Below are 22,716 nucleotides of genomic sequence, written 5' to 3' on the forward strand. Positions count from 1 at the left end.
TCCACTCTATCTAGAAGTAGTTTCCAAAAGGCAGACTTCTTGGGAACTCCAGGACGCAAAGATTTTGACAATGCACTTTCTCAGCAGTGGCATAAAGATCCAGCAAGGGGTCGCCTCATTGCTAGAAGATTCCCTGGGCTACCTTGGGTTATGTTCGTCTTTCCTGAAGATTAAAGGTCCCGACTGGTGGTTTATGACCAGAAAAATACCCTGATGCTCCAGCCATCTAATGAGCTGAATGCCTCCTGGCACAGGAACCAGAATGTTATCCCACCTATTGGAGTAGCACATAGTGGTGGTGTTTTCTGTAAGAACCTGAACTAGTCTTCCTTTGAAGGACAGTAGGAAGGCTTTTAGCAGCAGGCGACGGGCCCGCAACTCCACCAGAGACCTTAGTCCACTGATCTGCACCTCTTCCAGATGACATCCACATGCCAGCAGAAAAAAATCACCTCCACCATTAGCTCCCAGGAGGTCCAATTGCAGGCAAGGAGACACCCCTGCAAATCTTTTGAAGTCTCCTCTGAAGCCTGGATGGAATCTGATGTGTTCCCCTGGTGCTGGCCCACTGAGAGTTCAAGTTCCACTGCAGAGACAACATATGCCCCTTGGCATAGTCAATGAGCAAGATGCAGGAGGCTAAGAGGCCAAGAAGCCTCCGAGCCACTCTCATCCATACCCTAGGACTGAGTATGAGACATCGGGATCATAGCCCAAACAAATGGCTTGGACTTCTTTTTATGAGGTGAAAACCGTACATGAGGTGAAGACCGTACATTACCCTATCTAAGATGGCTCTAATGAAAGGGAGCCTGGGAAAGAAATGAGGTGACACTTTGGGACATTGATAGTGAACTCCAATAATGTCAGGAGGTTCACAGTCTTCTCGAGGCAGGCTACGACTTACTGTGGTGAGTACACCTTTTAAGTGCCAGTTGTTGAGGGAGGGAGTAAAAAACTGTAATCCTCAACATCCGGAGGTCTGAAGCGATCACCGCTATCATTTTTGTGAACACTCAAGGGGCATTGGTGAGATAAACAGGAAGCATAGCAAATTGAAAATGCTCCTAGCCTACCTTGAACTGCAGGTAACATCTGTGTGCCTGCAGAATGGGCATAAGAAAGTGGGTGCCCTGCAGGTCTTAAGCCACCATCTACCATCCAGTCGCCAGAATCCAGGGCAGACAGAACCCAGGCTAACATGAGCCTCTTCAATTTGTACTCCTATAAAAAGGTATTTAGAGGGCTAAAATGGGACTCCATCCTTCTTCGGCATAAGGAAATAATGGGAATAACAGCCAGTCCCTATTTACAAGACTGGATCCCTCTCTATGGCTCATTTTTACCAAAATAACCTGAACTTCTTTGAGCAAGATGGAAGGGTGCTCCTCTGAAAGATGCTTTGTTGTCTGAAGGACATACCAGTTGAATGTTATCTTTTGCCACCCATGGAGGAAACGTTTGATCCTACCTCTCACCGTATGGCAAGCTAAAGCAGTTTAGAGGCTGACGTCGCTGGAGCGAGGACTGAGTACTGTGCTGCCCCTGGTGGCCGGAGCGTTTCCCCCACCCTGAAACAACTGGGGTGCCTGATGCAGGGCAGAAAGCTTTGGAAGTGCTGGCACACCAATCCTCTGGCAACAGGTGAACTTGCTGAGGATGCTGTTTTGCAGTGGCAGAACAGCCCGAGTGTCCTATGGCCAGGCTTTTTTGTTTTTGTGTCCAAAGCTTAATTGGCCTTCTCCCTAAACAGGCAAGATCCATCAACAGTATGCTTATCAGAGAGCCTTGCACACGCCCAGACAAGCCAGTAGATCTCATCCAAGTGTACTGCCGAAGCACCACACTAGTGCCAACTGCTCTTTCCAAGAAACTGCAGTGCCCAGCCCAGAATGGATAATATATTTTGTGACATCCTGACCATCTTGGATGGTCTGAGCCAAGTTGGCCCAAAACTCCATTTGGACTACCTGCAAGGTCTTCCTGTGCACTGGTGGATAGGGCAAAGGCTCAAACCAGAGGCCCATTAGGGGTGCAGTCAAGGTCTCATCAACAGTAAGTAAGAGTTCAGATGCAGTTTCTCCAGGTTGCAAATTGTGTTAGTACGTTAGTTCTGACTTTCATAGTTGGCAGTTGTGAAACCAATACCTTTGCTGCTGTCTTATTACTACAGCAAAGGAGGTATTCTTTTCCATTGATGGACAACGAAGAGAGCACCACCCACTGTCAGGGGGAGTGTCCATAATACTGGCCTCCCCCAAGACCATATAGAAATCATCCTCATCAAAATGCGCAGGGAAATAATCCCTCTCATCTCCATTGTCTTTGACTCAGAGTCAGAGCCTGAACCAAAAACTTGTTGGAGCACTGGGGTGCGAAAATCTGAAGGAGAGGAGCTCCGGACCCCTGCTGAAAGGTGTGGAAAAATAGGAACTGACATCAGAACCCAAAGCTGGCACCTATATGCTGTTCCATGCCGTCATGTCCAAAGGCAGGAATAAATCATGACGGAGACCAATGGCGGCACTGGCCTGCATTCAGGAGCCATTGCAAGAGATTCCAGTTCATACATGGCACATATGGCTCCTGGAAAGATACAAAAGGTGAGGAATCTGGAGCTAAAAGTATTATTGGTTCCTTACTTCATACTATAAAACAGATTTGTGGGTTGATTTGGCTAAAACAATGGATCTTGTCCTAGTGGTCGGCATTAATGAAGATGTCAAGGCATGAAAGACTCTGACCTCACATCTGGTATTTTCAGTCCTTTAACTACCAGCATTAGCAGTCTTGTTTGTGCTTTTTCAAAAATGAGTCTCAAGTAGCACGGAATATCTGGTTTGAGATTCTTCAAGCTAGGCGGCTCAATCTCTTTGCTCCCCACACCGAAATGTCTTTAAATGGTCAGAATATCAACTATGCATCACATACTCAACAAACATCAAACAGAGATAGCGGGCGAATGTGACCTCGATTAACCCCTTGGCTGAATTACTGACCTATAATTATGTGTCCCAGGACACCCTTGTGACATGTTTATACATCACAATGCTTCTCAAAGTCTACTGGAAACAGAAGGAATAACAATTATTTTACTGTGTAAGCACTTTCAGGATTGCTCCTGCACAACACTCCTGAACAGTGCAATTGCTAACAAGTCATAAGATGCAAGAAACACACTGGCCTCTGTGTTTTCCTTAATATTAGGAGAGTAGTCATTCAAACAGAATAAAACACAATATTGTTTTGTGGAGAATACAGTTTGAAAAATACGTTCGCTCACAAAATAAACTGAAGAAAATGCATGTAAGAGCAATTTTCCCATTATGGGTATCCTCATTAAACTTATAAATATTAAAGCATTCCCTGCAAATGCACAATAGAGAACACTTCCAAGAGAGACAACAAAGGACCTTCACCATAAAGAATGGTCATGTAGAGGAAAGTACTTTTTCTCCTTAAGAAAATAAAAACAATGCTTTTAAAACCAAGCTATAAAGCATTATTGTTCAAACCTTTTTTTCTCCGTTACAGATACATTTAACCCTTCCCCTGCTGAAAACGGAACCGCTCCGTCATCAGCCGCGGTCGCGCTGTGCTGATGACGGAGGGGTTCCGCCATGGCCCGGCCGCCGCGCATGCGCGGCGCGTTCTATTGAGCGGGCGGGGCCATGACTGAACCGCTCCGTCATAAGCACCGCGCAACCGACGCTGGTGACGGAGTGGTTCCGTCACCAGCATGCGCCCGCCGCTTGGCCGCCCTTCCCCCTTAGCACTGCGGCGGAATAGCCGCCGCAGTGAAGGGGTTAAAGGAAACTGTTCCCAGAGGTACACATCACAATGAAACCTCACTGTCACTTTAGGCAACCTAAGGACCTCCATAGTCCATGTTAAACAAGAAATTATACATTTCAGTGATTATCTAAAAAAAAAAAAAAAACGCCCCAGCATCCACACAAAGGCAGAAGTATTCAGAGTTAACGAAATCTAAGAAGCCACCATTATAACAAGCATTAGAAATGCAATAGGTCTCGGATTTATTTGAGTTAGAGGAAATGGCATTGTAAATGGCAATGTCTTTTCGCCATGTGTTATGGAGTGTATGTATGTAGTGTGTAATGGAATTATGTGGTTTGGATTGGAATTGTAGCAATGGTAGCATGCTGCGCTTTAGATTAATATGTTTAAAAGTAAAGTTTGCAATACTGCTATTGCTACAATAGTTCATCGTGGATTCGTTAACAATTGATGTGTGTAGTGATGGCTGTTGGTGTGCACTGACGGGTGGCGGTGTGATCCTGGTGAAAGCGTGTGCTGACCGCTGGTGGTGTGTGTGTATGCCTGGTGAAAGCATGCAGTGACGGCTGGTGGTGTGTGTGAGCTTGGTGAAAAGCTGATTACCCTGCATATTGAAACACTGCTGGCCCTGCACACTCACACTCTGCGTGTTTCTGCACTGCTGGGACCAGTGTCTCTGCACTGCTGGGACCAGTGTCTCTGCACTGCTGGGACCAGTGTCTCTGCACTGCTGGGACCAGTGTCTCTGCACTGCTGGGACCAGTGTCTCTGCACTGCTGGGACCAGTGTCTCTGCACTGCTGGGACCAGTGTCTCTGCACTGCTGGGACCAGTGTCTCTGCACTCTGCACTCGGCGCCACTTTCTGTAATCCGGTCCCAGGTATTTTATACATAATATGGCAGTGCTAGAGTGCGAGCTAAAATCAGCCCTGGGAAATGTTTAGCGTCAGTCCCTTACTGCAGCAGGTGAGCCCAACACAAGAGTAAAACCCTCTGCAGGATGTCCGGAGCAAATCTGGAGCTGAATTACTTGACAGCACAGTTTGCCAAAAATATTCACTGGATGCAAACCCATGTGTTCAATTAAAAAAAGAACATGTCAGAAAGCCGCGCTCACAGGTTTCCGGCCTCTCTTAGGTGCTGTACCCCTTGGTCAGCTCACCCTGCCGCCCAGTGCTGTGTTAGTTGGAAATGTGTGCAGATCATAGGGACAGAGTGGTTGGATCTGTGGAGCATGTTACTTGGACAGTGATTTGATTGGTTGTGTGGAGCATGTCATTGGGACAGAGTGATTAGTTCTGTGGAGCATGTCTTTGGGACAGAGTGATTGGGTCTGTAAGGCAGTTCGGGAGACAGCGTGGGACTGTGCAGCAGATTCCCTCTTCATACGCTGTGATGGTAGGTGTATAGTCATGGTGTAATGTGCTTTAATATTACACACATTGCTCGTGTAATAAATAATCGTGGTCCGCCCGCACCTCTGTAATATAAATAAACATGAGCGGTCTTGCAGCCTGAAATAATCTGGGCTGTGGGTTAATGTGCCCTGCGAATGAGTGCCCTGCCCTCCCGCGGGCACCTCTGGAGCCGCAGCAGTAAATCAGTCGCCTGTCCCGTGAAATAATTCAGCAGGCACGGGCTTTGCCTAACCTAACTGAGGATGTACATTAAGGCTTCATTAAGCACCAGTCCACCGACCATTACTCAAGCAGTCACTGCGTCAAGGGGTGCCCAGGCGCTGCTCCCAGAGGAGGAGAAATTCTACCTTTCCACAGACCCGGATACAAGTGATTCCTGAGCATGGCGAGCAGGCAGAACGATGGGAGTCACTGGAAAAGAACTGGGATCGCCCCTTGACTGGCTACCTGGCACACCAACATTCAACATAATATGTGCACTTTCCCCCAGGGTTTTCTGCAGGAGGTCGTGCTCGGCCTGCAGCTTGGTGATCAGTCTCCGCCCTTCCACGAATGTAGCATGTTTAGAGATTCAAACGTCTGCCTCGGATATATTACAACGTATTTTGCTTCAGAATATAAAAAAACGAGCAGAGGTGCGCGCCCCGAGCCCTAAAAATTTGAGACTGGTGCACGCGCGCCCAGCATCTGTCTTCAATTACCGCGGGCCCTGACAGCCGCAATAATTAAAGAAATATGCCCTTCTGCTGCGCATGTCCGCACGGAATATGCAATAGGCGGAGCTACTCTACCCTCTATGGCCTATTGCGTGCTCTCTTCCGAAAACACACGCACGAGAAGGCCAATCGAAATGCAGCTGGCAAAAAAAAGGACGAAAAATCACGAGCAGCCAGGAATTTGTTAGGTATCTTTTCGGAGACGCTAACTAAAGGACTCTTGGGCTCCGCCGACACTGCTACGCAGTGTGACTTAGGCCCGAGCCCTAAAATGCATGACCTTCAAAACAGTGTGAATGCTTGCCATGATGTGGCCATCAAATTGCTGTTTTGCGACCAAGGTGGCAAAATTCTGTACCCAGACACCATGTAAAAGCAGCATATGTGGACAGATTTAAATACAGAAGTTAACAGGGAGAAACACAGAGGACAAAATGGAAGTTTTAAGAGTAAGTGTGCCTCAAAATATTCCAGTGTTGCATTTGCATTGGAGATACAAAAACCTCTAGCCTAAATACAAGTAAACTTCAAAATGTTAAACACAAGCCAAGCAAGTAGAGTAAACTATTAAAACCAAGAATAGAAAAAAATAGTTTTTCACATTCCAGATCCACTGATACAGTGCCCACTGTACATTATTCAGTTCCTTACCAGTATAACTAACTGATTCGATTCCGCATGGAAATAAATTCGACATGCTCCCACGGCTTTTTTGAAGTCTTTGTGAGCACTTTCATTCGAGCATCTACAAAAAAAAAAAACATAATTGCAATGCAAGCATAACGATCATAAGCTCCATAAATCAATTTCAGGAGTGCCACCTTTATAATAAATAAAGAAGACAGAACAGTGAAATGTTTATATTTAACAATAATGCAACTAAAAAATAAAGAAAAGGGTGAATTAATTTGATAAAGTTGGATTTAATGGAGTTGTCCATCAAACTAAATAAAACATTGTTTTTGTTAGCAAGAAAGGCTTACCAAGTAGAAGCTGTTTTTCCTCATTTTACTCCACAAGATTAACACCTAGTAATAAATACGTGTTTACAGATTAAAATAGTACCAAATGGGAAGTTTGTTTGCCACCCTATATATGACTACATATGGCTTTTCCCCGATTGCGGAATTTGCCATAAGTACTGAAACAAACACACGAGCACAGAGCGTCATCTGCAGTACATTTGGAGATAGTAGAATTGTAGCCACACAAATGCAAGATGGTGTATACTGGGAGAAACTAGATCACCCCATTTTAGAGACTATCCGCGCTCCACACAATTTTAGTCTTGAATTATATTACACCTGGCCTCCAAGCCTCTTTCCAGGTTAATGGGACAGAGATATTGTGAAAAAAATTACTTATGGAACCACAGGCACATTCTTCCATGTACAATGCTGAGCCCCATCTCATTGTGGAAAATTACAAACAGATGACTAGCTGAATCTGCTGGATCGTATTTACACATATGAAAAACAACAACATTAAATTGACACCAACAATGGACCACTACCTGGTTCCAATAAGAGCAAGTACAGATTTTCTTTTTTTAGTTTTAATAGCTAACCTCAGGATCAAACCTGGAAAGGCTTTTTGCATTATCATTGCCCTGAGTAGTACGACTTGTACCCCAAATATTAAAGTTGTGTGGCACAGACTGGGCAAGAAGACAGAGCACATATATGGGGGTTTCCTTGTGGACACTTCTCAAGTTTTAGGTTAAAATGTAGGAGGGCTGAGAGGGAAGGTGGAGGGGTAATCAAGAATATACCATTGGTACAAAGAATGCTTCACTATCAAGGTAAACAAAGTGCAAAGCTCATTTTAATGCACTCTATTCAATCTGCATAGTGTTTATCCAAGATTGGAGGCTCACATACAACTAGAATATAAGCTCAGACCCACACATTTTCTAAACACTTCGAACCCTAACATCATAATGAAAGAGTACAGCCTGTTGCTCAGGCTTTTTAATAGGACATAACTGAGAGGTTCAGTATTGAGGTAGAAGGCAATGCGTCTTTCTCAGAGTCTCAGTGGGTCATTAAGGTCACTTGAACATCCAGTCCTTGGCCTCTCTGCAGAGTGCACAGATCAATGGTGGCATGTGCTGACTGTAAGGAAAATGCTACTTACCAGTATGCATCTGTTCTTGGCATGTAGAGCTGCATAATCCTACATTTAGCAATAGATCGCCACCTGGTGTTGGGCTTGGATGATTGCAGGTTGTTGTCTTCTTGGAAGAAGTCTTTTGTAGTCACGAGATAGGTGACTCCTGCCTTGGACAATACTGCGCATGGTCATCGACTCCATCCTCAGATTGTTTTTCGCCATGATGGGAAATGATGGAGTTAGTAGAAGTAAAAGAGAAAGGATGTCCATGCGTGTTCATCTAAGTAAGATGAGTACTGGAACGAATACAAGTCCCGGGGAGGCGGGAGGGCATGTAGGGTTCTGCAGCTCTACATGCCAAGAACAGATGCATACTGGTAAGTAGCATTTTCCGTTCGAGGCATATGAGCTGCAGGTCCTACATTTAGCAACGATTTTGCAGCAGTGTCTCCCCTAGCTGTGGTCGCTTGTATCCGTTGCAGCATACTAAAAGAGTGTTTTAAGGACAGCTTGGCCTACTGCAGCTTGGCTTGCACATCAACACAATAGTGTTTAGTGAAGGTGTGTATTGTAGACCATGTTGCTGCCTTGCATATATCCTCTAATGGTATGTTTCCTAAGAAAGCCATAGAGGCCCCTAGTTTGCGAGTGGAGTGTGCTCTAGGAGGAACTGTTAGTGAACGTTTAGCCTTGTGATAGCATATCTGAATACACTTTACAATCCATCTAGCAATACCTCCTTTAGAGATGGGATTGCCTTTGTGTGGGGGAGAGAAAGATACGAATAGTTGTTTTGTCTTTCTGAAGGATTTAGTCCTGTCTGTGTGATATAGTAGAGTTTTTCTAACGTCTAAGGTGTGTAAAGCTCTTTCTGCAACTGAGTCCGGTTTTTGAAAAAACACTGGTAACTCTACTGATTGGTTAAGGTGAAAAGGAGTAATCACTTTTGGTAGGAATTTTGGATTGGGTCTAATAACCACTTTGTTAGGATGTATTTGAAATAAATGGTTCTTCTATTGTGAATGCTTGGATTTCACTAACTCTTCTGAGAGAGGTAATGGCAACAAGGAAAGCAGTTTTCCATGTTAGGAATTGCACTTCACATTTATGTAACGGCTCAAAAAGGGGTCCCATGAATCTTGAAAGGACCACATTTAGGTTTCATACTGGAGCAGGTGGTAACCTGGGTGAGATTATTCTTTTTAATCCTTCCATAAATGCTTTTATTGCAGATACTCTAAATAGAGATAGATGTTGTCTATTTTGTAAATACGCTGCAATAGCTGCTAGATGCAGGCGTATGGAAGAGTAAGCCAAATTGGACCTTTGTAAATGTAGAAGGTAGTAAATGATATTTTGGATGGAAACGTCCAAAGGATCAATGTGATTGTTGTTACAGTATATTGCAAATCGTTTCCACTTAGCAGCATAGCATGCTCTGGTAGTGGGTCTTCTAGCTTCTTTAATTATATTCATACAGTCTGGTGGTAAGTTTATGTAACCAAACTCTAGGACTTCAGGAGCCAGATCGCCAAATTCAGTTGGCTTGGTTCTAGGTGTCCTATTTCTCCATGGTTCTGTGTTAACAGGGATGGCGTATTTCTGATGTGGAACCAATGAGAGATCTAGTAGCGTGGTGAACCACGGTTGACATGCCCATGTGGGGGCCGCTAGTATCAGTTTGAGGGACTGGTGTCTGAGCTTGCGTACTACTAGTGGAATGAGTGGGAGAGGCAGAAAAGCGTACGCAAATCTGCCTGACCAGTTCATCCATATTGCATTCCCCTCCGACCGTGGGTGTGGAAACCTGGCGGCGAAGGTTGGGCATTTTGAGTTCTCGTGGGTGGCAAACCGGTCTATTTGTGGATGCCCCCACATTTGAAAGAATGGTTGAAGTACTTGTGGGTGCAACTCCCATTTGTGAATCTGTTGTGATTGACGACTTAACAGATCTGCTATCCGGTTGTGGATCCCTGGAAGGTGTTCTACTGTCAGATGTATGGCCCATCTCCAAATGTTCTGTGCAAGTTGGGACATTTGCAGAGAGTGTGTCCCCCCCTGTTTTTGTATATCTATTTTATTTTTATTTATAAAGTTTTATGTAGCGCGAACAAGATCCCGAAGGATATCAGAGCGCCTTACAATAGGATGGAGGGGAGGATACAAGGCAATATCGAAACATCAAATGGGAAAAGGAAAGAAAAACAATAATCAGATGAACCAAAGAAATACAAGTCTTTATGTTTGTCATTATATGTAACCTGTAAATACCAATAAAAAAAAAAAGAAAAAAAAAAAAAGAGCTCTACTACCAAACCGTGGTCTGTGGAGGCTGTTTCCTGTCGGCCGGGTCGTGGGTGTGTGCAGGTGTGGGAGTGGACATGTGGGTGTATATGTGTGGTGCTGGGATGCCCCGTGGATGGGGATGGATTCATGATGGGTAAGGCGTTGTACTGAATTGTACAAACCAACAGATCGTAATAATGCATTGGACTACACAAGCTTCCATCCTAGAAGTCTCATTAAAAATTGACCGTACTCACAACTGATACGGATCAAAAGAATTTGCTCAGACCCCCAAACTTGTCCATGGCTGTCATATTGTCCGTTCGTATTAGGACAGCTTTGCTTTGGACTTGTACCTGAAAGGTTTTGAGTGCTAGGAAAATTGCTAGCAGCTCTAAATGGTTGATGTGGAACCGTTTCTGTTGATTGTTCCACTGACCCTGTGTGGTATAATGCAGGAGATGGGCTCCCCATCCTGTGAGGGATGCATCTGTCGTGAGCACTATCTGTGGAACAGGATCTAGGAACGGCCGTCCCTTTGTCAAATTTTTGGTGTTCCACCACTGCTGAGAGCGATATGTACGGCTGTCTACCAACACCAGGTCTGTGAGCTGACCTTGAGCCTGATTCCACTGTTGTGCTAGACATTCTTGTAGTGGGCGCATTTGCGGTCTTGCGTGGGAAACTATGAAGATGGAAGATGCCATCATCCCTATTAGTTTTATGAACACTCTGGCTTGTAGAGAGTGCTGGCATTGAAAAAGGGAGACTAAGTTCTGAATACTTTGAATCCTGGCCTGACTGGGATATGCTAGAGCTACCGATGTGTTTATAGTAGCTCCTAGATATTGATGAACGTGCGAAGGCTCTAGGTTCGACTTGGTGTAGTTTATCGTAAACCCTAATTTGTTCAGTGTTTGAATTGTTTGTTCTGTGTGTTGTGCACACTGGTTGTACGATCTTTATTTTATGAGCCAGTCGTGTAGGTAGGGGAAGACATGTATTTGTTGTCTTCTGAGATGTGCTGCCACTACTGCTAAGCACTTTGTAAACACTCGTGGTGCTGTTGTAACCCCGAATGGAAGGACTTTGAACTGACAGTGTTGTCCTTGTATAACAAACCTTAAATACTTAGCGCAGGATGTACTGGAATGTGAAAATAGGCGTCCTTTAGGTCTAGTGTGGACAGAAAAACTCCCTGTTGCAGTAATGGGAGTACCTGTAGTAAAGTGATCATGTGAAAATGATCTGATTGTATGTAGTGGTTGAGTGGCCTGAGGTCGAGAATTGGTCTTAAAGTCCCGTCCTTCTTTGGAATTAGGAAGTACAGGGAGTAAACTCCGGTTCCTTGTTCCTCTAACGGAACTACTTGAATAGCATCCTTTTGTAGAAGTGCTAGAACTTCCTGTAGAAGCAGAGTTATGTGTTCTGCAGACATTGGACGCTGCCTGGGTGGTATGTTTGGGGGGGTTGCTGTGAGTTCTAGGCAGTAGCCATGTTGGATAATTTGTCTTACCCACCTGTCTGTTGTGATGGGAGTTCCAGACAGGTAGGAACTGTGCAAGTCTGCCCCCCACAGGAGTGGAATGCTGTAGGGGAAGCAGAGGGAAGTCACTGTTTTTGAGTGGAAGATGAGCGGTTGTTGTTACTACCTCTACCTCTTCCCTTGTTGTTATTGCCTCTGATTCCTCCTCTAAAATATCCTTTATTAGAGGAGGTCTGCGTGTGTGTTTTAAAAGATGATGTTGCGTCTGCGCCAGTCTGCTTGGAGCCTCCTCTATAAGAGGAGCGGCAAAAGGAACCTCTAGTTTGGGTGGATTGTAATACCCCCATAGACTTAGCGGTGTCTGTGTCCTTCTTCATCTTTTCTAATGTATTATCTACCTCCGGCCGGAACAATTGGTTCTGATTAAAGGGCTGGTTTAGGATGGTAGTTTGTACCTCTGGTTTAAAACCCGAGATGCGTAACCATGTGTGACGCCTGAGGATAACACTAGTGTTCACTGCTCTGGATGCTGTGTCAGCTACATCTAGTGCACATTTAATTGAGGCATTTGAAATTAATTTGCCTTCTTGTAAAAGTTCTGCTGCCAGATCATTGTGTTGATCTGGTAGGTGCTCCATTAACTTTTCTAGTTGATCGTAATGAGCCCTGCTGTAGCGTGAGAGTAAAGCCTTTGTGTTTGCTATGTGCCATATGTTTGTTGCTTGTGCAGCAATTAGTTTTCCAGACCCTTCAATAATTTTGGACTCTTTGTCAGGCGGGGGTGTGTCCCCAGAAGTTTGAGAATTGACCCTGTTGCGTGCATTTGACACTACCAAGGAGTTTAATGGCGGATGGCCCTTAATGTATTCTGGATCAGCTGGCGCTGGCCTATACTTTTTCTCTATCCTAGGATTTAACACCCTACACCTTTACTGGATCTTTAAAAATCTCTGGAGCATGTTTAATGACTCCCCTAATCATTGGTAATATTTGGGAAGACCTTTGCGACTGTTCGACAGTGTCTAACAAGAAGTCCTCCTCAATGACATCAGAGTGCATAGAAACCCCATGGTAAAGTGCAGCTCTGTTTAATAAATGATTAAAACCAATACTGTCCTCTGTAGGGGAAGGTTTTGTTGGGTAGTACTGAGGATCAGGGATGTATGGTGCATTATTTGGTGCAAAATTATATGCATCATCATCCTTAGGGTATTCTGTGTCAACATCCTCATCTAAAGGGTATGTATGTGGCTCTGGAACATCACCCCCCCCCCCACCCAAATCATACTCCTCATCAGTGTGGTGTGATGATGCAGGAGAGTGAATAGGAGAAGTTATAGTTTCCACATATGGAGTAACAGGAGAGGAAGAAGGTGAAGGAGAGGAAGGGTGCATCGGAGAAGTTGCACAGTCTTTTTTGGCAGGAACCACAGGTGTACGTGGTGTGTCTGCTGGTCTCTTCTTATAAGGAATTGCTTCCACATGTCCAGTTTTTGGATTAATATGGACCTTTTTCTGTCTAGGATCTGGTCTAAACAGTTCTTCCTCTTCTATAATCTTCTTCGGCGTCGATTTTTTCAGAGCCGATAGAGGTTGTTTAGTGCTTTTTGCCTTATGAGGAGTAGCGGAGTCTTTTGGTGATGTTTTCGGTACCGAAGGTTGTTTAATATCGGTACCAAAGACCTCAGATAAGGATAGATGTTTCGGCGTGGAGACCGGTTTTGCTGGTCCTGTGGCGCCGGAAACTGGCTTCCCCTCTTTGTTTTTTGAACCGAAAGGTTTCGGAGTCGAATCTTTCGGGTTTGGTACAGGTTTTGACTTCGGCAACCATGGTACGGTTGCCGAAGTGTCCTTGTCTTTGGGCGCGAAGGGTGTTTTATCTTCGGTGCCGACGAGTCCTTCGGTGTCGAAGGATGTTTTGGTGCCAATGGAGGAGGTGTAACTGGCACATGGTGTTTCTTCGGTGCCGAGGCACCGGAAGGCGTATTCTCTTCCCTCGGAGCCGGGCCCGAAGGCGGGGCGTTAGAGGGTAAATGTCGGTCTCGACTGGGCCCCATGGGCGGAGTGCTGACCGTTGCCTTCTGTTTGGGTAATGTCTGTCTTGCAGGGGCAGATGTACTCACGGGTTGTCGAGACGGGATCGAATCATCCAAATTCTCTGCACCGATATTATCTGGAGATCAGGCGAGTCCTCCTCTGCGCCGAGTGGAGCCTCGTCCTCGGAGATATCTTCGATTGGATATTCGTCCTCGGAGACGTCTTCTTCAACGATCTCCTCTTCAAAGATGGCCTCTGGTGCTGGTGCGGATCTCCTCATTTCGTGTTGACGGGTCCTCCGATCCCGAATGGTCTTCTTCGATCGGGAGGAGGCACAGGCTGTGCAGGTCGACTCGTCGTGTTCTGGCGAGAGACCGAGGTTGCAAACCTCGTGATGGTCGCTATGAGGGAATTTTGCTCGACATACCGGGCATCTCTTGAATGGAGTTCTGTCCATGAGGCGTAGGCCGCACGGCGCCGATGGGCCCAACGGCCCGCGTTGACGCACCGGAATGTAGCTGGTGATGTCGAAAGTCTAATCGATGTCGAAAAAAGATTGTTTGAAGTTTCTCGCTTCGAAAAAGCAGAAAAAGTATTTTTCTAGCCGGAGCGGAAAACTTTCATCCGAACCCAGTGGCGGAAAAAAATATTCTGAGGATGGAGTCGATGACCATGCGTAGTATTGTCCAAGGGAGGAGTCAACTATCTCGTGACTACAAAAGACTTCTTCCAAGAAGACAACAACCTGCAATCATCCGAGCCCAACACCAGGTGGCGATCTATTGCTAAATGTAGGATCTGCAGCTCTTATGCCTCGAACACATGATTATGTGTGTAATAGTAAGAAGGAGGTACAAAGTTGCAAAAATATGGACAGGGTAAAAGTTTTTAAATTAAATGGGTGTAGTAGGGAGTGCTCCAGAGAACATTGGAGTAAAGCCAGTGAAAGGAGGGAGACCCCACTGTGATCTAGGGGTGGAGGAAGAGAAGGTCGGGTGGGGAGGGGGGGTGAGTGTTAATATATAATGTTTAGGTTGAGGTTATTATTAAAAAAAGTACACATGTATAAAAGTACTGCACGGGTGGACATATACTTGACAAATGTAAAGCTAACAATGTGATTAATCTGTGTCAAAGTAGTTTAAAAAAAAAGATTTATGAAACAAAATTAAATGGTATGTTCGGATCTGTGTGTGTATGGGCCGTGGAGGGCTGGGAGGGGTGGGTGAAGAAATTGAGATGCCAGGTAGTAAGTACAGAAGGAGAGAGCGAAACAAGGCTCCAGAATAAGAAAGCAATGAGGAATGAAACATGAAAATAGAGGTGGGCAGAAAAAGGTTTGGTGTGGTCCCTGTACACGTGTAGTGATTTAGTAGGGGGTCCTCAGAAGTCAAAAGATTAAAAACAATTGGTCTAGGAGCCGAAAAGTGAAATTAAAAAATGTTCAAGCCTGGGGGCAAAAGATTTCACTGCTTCTAAAAAAGAAATAGAAAGTCTGGGAGGCTTATCAACCTCCCCGTACTGAAAAGCCTAAGATCCCATATCCGAGGCTATTCTGGCCCAATTAAGACACAGCAGGGTCATCCTCAAATGAAATGTTCTGAATCTGTTCAAGGCAGTTTGAATGATCAGAAAAGATGTGGAGGTATAAATAAGGTTATGGTTCCATTTACCAAAGCATCGCTCCTAAAATATCCAGAAAGCAACACAATAGGCACTTTCAGCTCACGTGAGTTGAAAAGAGATTAGTCGGTGGACGCCCCCATATCTAGGAAGGTTTAACATTCGGATGAAAACTATTTGTGCGACTTTGTCAAAGCCTTCTGAGAGCATTCGCCTGAACTCTGCATTTCCTTAAAAAATAAGCAACCCGATAATGGATGACCCTGACCACCTGCAAGGAGTCCGTCCACTCCTTGCACTAGTGGATGTAGTGCATGACAGGTTTATTGGCCAATAACACCCAAACCTCCCTGGCTTCCATTGCAGAAGGAAAGCCATCAGAACCAACTTGATTGTTCTGAGGTTCAATAAACTGAGCTGGAGAAATTGCTCTGGATGTGACAAATGAATATTCGCATTCAGATTCCCCTGAACACTCGGATGGCATATATAAAGTGTGGAAACAGACAGTCTGAAAGGGAAGAGTTCTGACTCTTCAATAAAATATCTGTAACTAGCTTTAGGATGCCTAGCTTTCAAATCTAATGTATTATCAGGCATTCACTGAAGAGTAGTCTAATTTAAGTTAGTCATCTTTGAAGGATTTACCACAGTACTTTCGGGGAGATGGCTCATCTGGGTGGAAAGCATGTCTCATATTAGGGCAAGTATGTGTTTATTTAACAATGCATGCTATGAAGGTAGAGTCCTCACAGGTGAACTTGAGAACTACTTAGTTTCAAGGTACTGCTTTACCAGTCTGACCATTTCAACGTTTTTCACCTGTAGTACATTTTCGTGTTATGGAGTTTTGAGGTTCTGGTACCTCAAGACTTAAATTGTCATGACTCCACAAGGTGTCCTCAATATAATTTTTGGCCATGGGCAACTTTTGACAATTTCTGAGGTTGAGCTTCTATTCGATGCATATTGTAGAAAGTCCAGCATATTTAAGCAATTGAAATGTCTTGTCACAAACCTCTGGCAAACACCTGTCACATATTCTGCGATTGTAAAACCACAGAAAGCAAGACTAAACCTAAAAAGATTTAGAAAGTATGAAACCTTCTCCATAGTGAAACTCTCAAAATTATATAATAAAACAACTAAACATTCAGAAGGCGCACCCAAGGCAAGCCTGTCTGCGCCCGTCCGCGCCTGGTCCAGTCCTAGCGCCAGGACTAAACTGGATCCTTCTCCATTTTGTCCCAGAAATACTCTAAGGAGGAATCGATTAATCTCAATTCTAACGAGACAGGCGCTAAGTGTTTATGCCTAGCCCCAACTGATATCAACTTAGCATGTGCTTGTGGTTTTACTCTTCCACCAGAGCAGAAGATCAAAGCGCTCCACTCACAACAAAGAGTGAACAAAAAACTCCAGTTAGGAGATAGGAAACAGGATTCAACTTTTGGACTTATCAATGTAAGATCCCTGATCAAATATAAGTACGAAATTGCTGAGATGATAACCACCCATAAAATTGACGTGCTCTTTATCACAGAAACATGGGCTGATGTAGCTTCTGACCCGGATTTTGTGATTGAAACACCTACGGGTTTCCGGACATTCAGAATAGGCAGACCATTAAAAAGAGGAGGAGGTGTAGCAATTATTTAAAGAGAGCAGCTTTTAGCCAAGTTTGTCCCAGCTTCCACTCCTCTTTTTGAAGCGCTGCATTTTTCCATTGAAATAGCTTCCAAAATGACGTTGTATCCTACTTTACCGCCCTCCTAGTGCCAAGAACACATCTGTGCAGAATCTGGAAGGACTCCTGGAATCTGCACTGTCTAATAACGACCTCACTGTTCTGGCGGAATTAAGTATGTATTTAGAAGATCCAGAAGACAAAGAAACGGATATTCCGTTAGATGCTCTAGGGCCGATAAGCCTTTCTCAGCTTGTCTCAACCCCCACACATAGAGCAGGGCATACGCTCAACAGGATTTTTAGTTCCCTTGCCTGGTTGACAGTAAAAGAAGTCTTTCCCTTGATCTGGACAGACCACTTTTTAATTACATTTAATATTGTAACACTCACAGCCCAGCCAACAAAGACAACAAAAACCCCCATCGACCTACATTGCATGGAGACAATCAGATCCAACGTTACTCCAATCTCTTTTGGAGGATACATACCCTCATTTTAATCGGTGTGTAGACTCCAGTGCAGTTAAATACACTGAATGGCTAAATGAAGCCATAAAAACCTCAGTTCCTATTCGAAAAATCTCAGGGACTCTGTATACGTCATCGGCACCCTGGTTCTCGGAAGCTCTACGGAAGGAAAACCAATTGTCCCGTAGGACGGAAAGGCGTTGGAGAGCTAATTATGATAAAATAGAAAAGGAACTATATAAAACTACATTAAACAACTATAAAAATGTATTAAAAAATGCTAAGAAGGATTACTTCACTCAAGTTGAGAATGCCACATATACTACCAAAGAACAATTCAAAATAGTTAACAATTTAGCTACATTGGCAAAGTCCGATGAGATAAAAGGGATCAAACGTTTTGTTACTCTATTGCGTCAGCTTTCAAATCTAAAGTGAAGGACATTTATAACATTTTCGCAACTGCGCCTGTCCATGATCCGATAGACGAATTTCCGCAAGATTTGTTTTTCGCATTTGCTCCAATTCCTTCTGAAGTGGTAGCTAAACACATACTAGAGATTAAATCAGACTCCCCGAATGATCCCTGCCCTTCTGGGGTCCTCAAAAAGATAACAGTACCATGATGTTCACTTTAGGCAAGTTCCCATCAACATGGAAAGATTGCTCCATTCTTCCATTGCTAAAGAAGCCAAACCTAGACGCGTCCAATTCCGCAAATTATTGTCCCACTGTCCGCCTATCACTCCCGGCCAAGATAGTTAAAAAGATTATGAATAAGCAACTATCCCAGTTTATTCTGGACAACAACCTTCTTGAGCACTCCCAGTACGGTTTCCATAGGGAACATAGCACTGAGACTGCATTGATTAATGCTACAGAAGAAATCAGAACGGTGATGGATGGAGGAGGATCAGTAGCTCTGGTCCTCCTCGATCTATCAGCTTCTTTTGATACGGTCGATCACAAGTTATTGCATTGGCAGCTGGAATCAATGGGGATCCAGTGAATGGCACTATCCCTTTTTACCTCCTTGTTGAAAGATAGGATGTTAACTGTTACAATGGATGGCTTCCAATCAAACTCCTATGTGCTCTGCCGTGGAGTTCCCCAAGGGTCATCATTAAGCCCAACACTTTTTAATATATATGTTGCAGAACTTGCTTCCTTGATTTAGAAATTTGGGTCTAATTTAATGTCCTACGTGGACGACACCCAGATAGTTGTGGCAGCAAATATGGAACAAACTGCTCCCCCTCTTCAGTTCTAGAACTGTATGAGAGAAGTTGACAGATGGATGAGCCAGCACGGTTTAAAACTTTACTCCAAAAAGACAGAGGTCATTATCTTTGGGGAGTTAGAACCAAGATGGAACCATCTCTGGTGGCCAGTAGAGATGGGTGAAGCGCCTAAACCTGTGTCAACGGCAGAAAATGGAGATGTGTGGATTGACAACTAGTTAGCATTATCGCATCAGACCAATGCTACTGTTACCGCCTCCCATTTCATGATTAAAAAACTTCGGAAAATCATGCCTTATATGCCCACTGAGTCTAGAAAGCTGGTGGTTACTGCGCTGGTCCAGACCAAATTGGACTATTGTAATAGTCAATTCAATTTCAATTGGTCTTTATTCGATTATAAACAATCATAAAAGACACATATACTAACAACATTAAAACCATGATTGTCATAATAAAACATATAAAATATTGAAAGATAAAAATCAATAAAACCCATTTACATATCTTATTTCAATACATGTAGGGGGCTTTTATCATCATGGTAGAGAAAATCATACTGGGAGAGTAAAACCGGACTTAAATATGAAAGAAAACGTCGCAGACGTATGGGCACATTATAGCATATTTAGGTTGGAAAGTAATAAAACACCAGATCTCATAAACACCTTTTTACAAGATGACAAAAGAGGTATTGAGATGGATACATAATTTACATAATGCCCTGCATCCTGATCCTTCTTATGGCACAACTCAAGCTCCAAAATGTTGCCATAGCAACAACTATTACTTCGCTTGTGTCAGACCGTAGAATTCGCAGAGCCAGTTGAGAAGATCTCGTTCCCATTTGGGTACAAACTGGCTTAAGCCATTTTAGGCGAGGTGCCTTATAAGCGGGCAAACAAAAAGGATGTGAGACAAAGTTTCTTCCACACATGGGCAAGAGTGGCACTATAAATCTGAATCAGTACCCCAGTTTGTGGTAAACTCTTTTATGGGGAGACTTCCCACTCTAAATTGGTGGTAGAGCTTCCTGTCCCCAAAACTGGTGATGGTATCCCAATAGGCTATTGTAATAGTCTCTATTTGGGCATGCGTAAGCATCTTCTCAAAAAACTTCAATCTATCCAAAACACGGCCACTCGATTGTGGAGAAATATCGCCAAATAAGATTCTATTACCGAGGAAATTCGCCAACTTCATTGGCTTCCAGTGGCCAAACAAGTTGAGTTTGAGGCCCTCTGTTTAGCGATCAAGGCTTTGAATGACACAGGACCTTGGTCGCTCAAAAAGCTATTTGTTTGGTATCATCCGGCCAGACAACTGCGGTCCTCAGGGACCAAAATGATGAAGGTACCTAGAATACACACTTCGGGTTGGAGCGGTCGGAGTCATACTTATGGCACCGCAAAGCTGTAGAACACACTTCAAGCCGAGTTGAGAGGAATAGTTTTTCTTACAATTGTCAGGAAAAAATTGAAAACCTGGCTTTTCCAGACCCGAGCAACCAGGTGGATTTACGGCAGTCAACAGCGCCAAGACTCCCCTGGGTATTCGTGCGCTCAACAAATTTCATTAACATTCCCAATGTAATGTAACCAGCCTACCTTGCCGAAGCAATAGAGACATATAAGCAGTTAGCAACTTTTTTTCCTTTAAGAATATGTGCTGATCTGCTCCTCATACAGAACCAGGCGGCGGAAAAAAAATCTAAAGACACTTTGGGTATTGTGGAGAATCAGTTAACATAACAATAGTTATGATACGCCGATAGACGATATCCACAAACGGAAAAAACATACAACCAGTAAATAAGCAAATAGTAATTGAAAGAAATCTAGATCTAGAATTTCAGGAATAAGACTACCCATGAAGTGCAGCTTTGCAAATTTGATCTGAATACCTATCAGGTGTCATCAATGCTCACCTGCCCCTCCAGATGTTTTGATAACCGAGTGTCTCAATTCCCAATTTAGAACAATTTTACAGCAGGACTGGAGATTGAGTTTTGGCAGCCCCGGAGTGATTTAGAGATTTTAAGATTAAGGCAAAAGATCACCCCAGAGGAAGGTGCTGCAGGTTCTGGAACCAACTGAACAGGAAAGAATTTGTTGGCAGGTTCTGCAAAAATACTGCACAATGTTTCTGAAGTATGGGCTGAATACAGATGCACCCAAAAAATGCTTACTGTGTTAGACCCAATTATGGCCTGCATCAAAGGTGACACAGAGGAAATACTAATCCTCGAGGGTTGAGGTAACTTTAGGTCTTTGATAAACCCGAAAGTTGTGGCTACAACACCCATTAAGCATAGGTTCTATGTCGATTGTAAAGAATTACTTCTAAGTGACTGGACATTCTTGAAACTAATGGTTACCATACTAAATTGGAAGACTGACTTTGCCTAAAAGAAAGGCAGCATTTGTTTTATTTGTGGAGGCTATGTGAATTACATTAACATGACATTTAAATGTTGACAAATAGTTTGCTGTCCAAACTTGTAAACCATGGGATCAACAACAGAGCAGCCTGTCCAATTGGATCTCTTTTTTCTTGATTACTACCACTCGCATATCTATGGCCCTCTCCATCCTACTTCTCTAGCAGTACATTTTGAAAAGTTCTCACAAACTGAACTTGATTTTACAGAAGACAGAAACAGACCATCAAATCCATCATGCCTATTGTGTTTGCCAAAGATTCTGTAGGTAGCTTTAGTAAAAAAATGTATTAGTCAGACAACGAATATTTAACTTACGCTTCTCTTAAATCTTCAGGGACATCCACCGTACATTTAAAAAAAGAATTCTGTGAAACAGGCTTATTTTGATTGACAGGTCGAAGTCGTTCAAACGTAACTATTTCATTGTAAGTTGCATCACAAGCAGCATACTCAATGACGTAGAACTAAGAATAAAAGAAATGGAAATAAGTCTGAGTAAACAGATTGTGATTTTCTAAAATACTTAGTGCTGGCAAACAATTGATGTCTTTCTTATGCTGAATTCCACATGCAAAAACTTAAACCAAACAGAAAGAATCTGGTTCTAAAGTGATGGTAGTGGAATGAAACGTACTACCCTATTCCATTTTTAACTTTAGATTGGGGTAAAACAGCAATTTGTCACAAGTCAAATTATATCCAATTAAGCCATTTCTGGCACACAAACTAAGAACCCAGGAGATTAGATTGCAGTAAGAGTCATAATGTAGGGCATAGACTACAACACCTTCTGCAAAATGCACTTTTTGAGCCCAATTAATTTTACTTTTTTTTTTTTTTTTTTTACTGTAGTAGACTGCTTTTTCAATGGAGGTAATGATAAATCATAATAAACTTGAAACCTGTTACAAAATTGACATACCTCTCCTTTCATCATTCGAACTTTAGCCAGCCACCATCCACATGGCTCCTGGTCATTTGCTCTGGAGTATACCTTGAAAAACAAAAACATGCATATTAGCCTCGCTTCCATTTACAAAAGGTTTGCTGGCGGTACCGTACATGAGTGAAGGGAACTAAATAGAAAAACTGGTGCTGCCAAATGATTGTACTACGGCTGCAATTATTGCCGGGAAAGGTGCATAATATTGCACGGTTCATACAGCAGGATTAAAAAAACGCGACTACTGCTCTTCAAATGGTTTGGGTAGAGAGATGAGGAAAACGTTGTGTCCCACCTTTGGTGCCTTCCTCCAAAACACCTCCTCTTGCCAGAGGAACATGGTGAGGGAGCAGACTATAGCACTGTGTTCTGCTTCTACATATACCTTGAAAGCTGGGGTCCTAAAAAACTAAGGCTCTTTCGCGAGTGGGGCGGAAAGGGAAAAGCTATTTAACAT

General features: G+C 43.6%; 1 protein-coding gene across 4 annotated transcripts in view; it reads right to left on the reverse strand.

Annotated features, from left to right (window-relative positions):
* The window catches only part of FXR1 (FMR1 autosomal homolog 1), a 290,993-nt gene that overhangs the window by 163,975 nt on the left and 104,302 nt on the right, over positions 1–22,716 (reverse strand). For all 4 annotated transcript variants that reach the window (XM_086944361.1, XM_086944363.1, XM_086944362.1 and 1 more), the window contains exons 4-6: positions 22,239–22,310; positions 21,632–21,780; positions 6,584–6,677 (exon numbers count right to left, since the gene is read on the reverse strand). In XM_086944361.1, the coding sequence (XP_086800487.1) occupies positions 6,584–6,677; positions 21,632–21,780; positions 22,239–22,310 (315 nt within the window). The remainder of the gene's footprint in view (positions 1–6,583; positions 6,678–21,631; positions 21,781–22,238; positions 22,311–22,716) is intronic.

The sequence above is a fragment of the Lissotriton vulgaris genome, chromosome 11, assembly GCF_964263255.1.
Source record: "Lissotriton vulgaris chromosome 11, aLisVul1.2, whole genome shotgun sequence".
NCBI classification, from domain to species: domain Eukaryota; kingdom Metazoa; phylum Chordata; class Amphibia; order Caudata; family Salamandridae; genus Lissotriton; species Lissotriton vulgaris.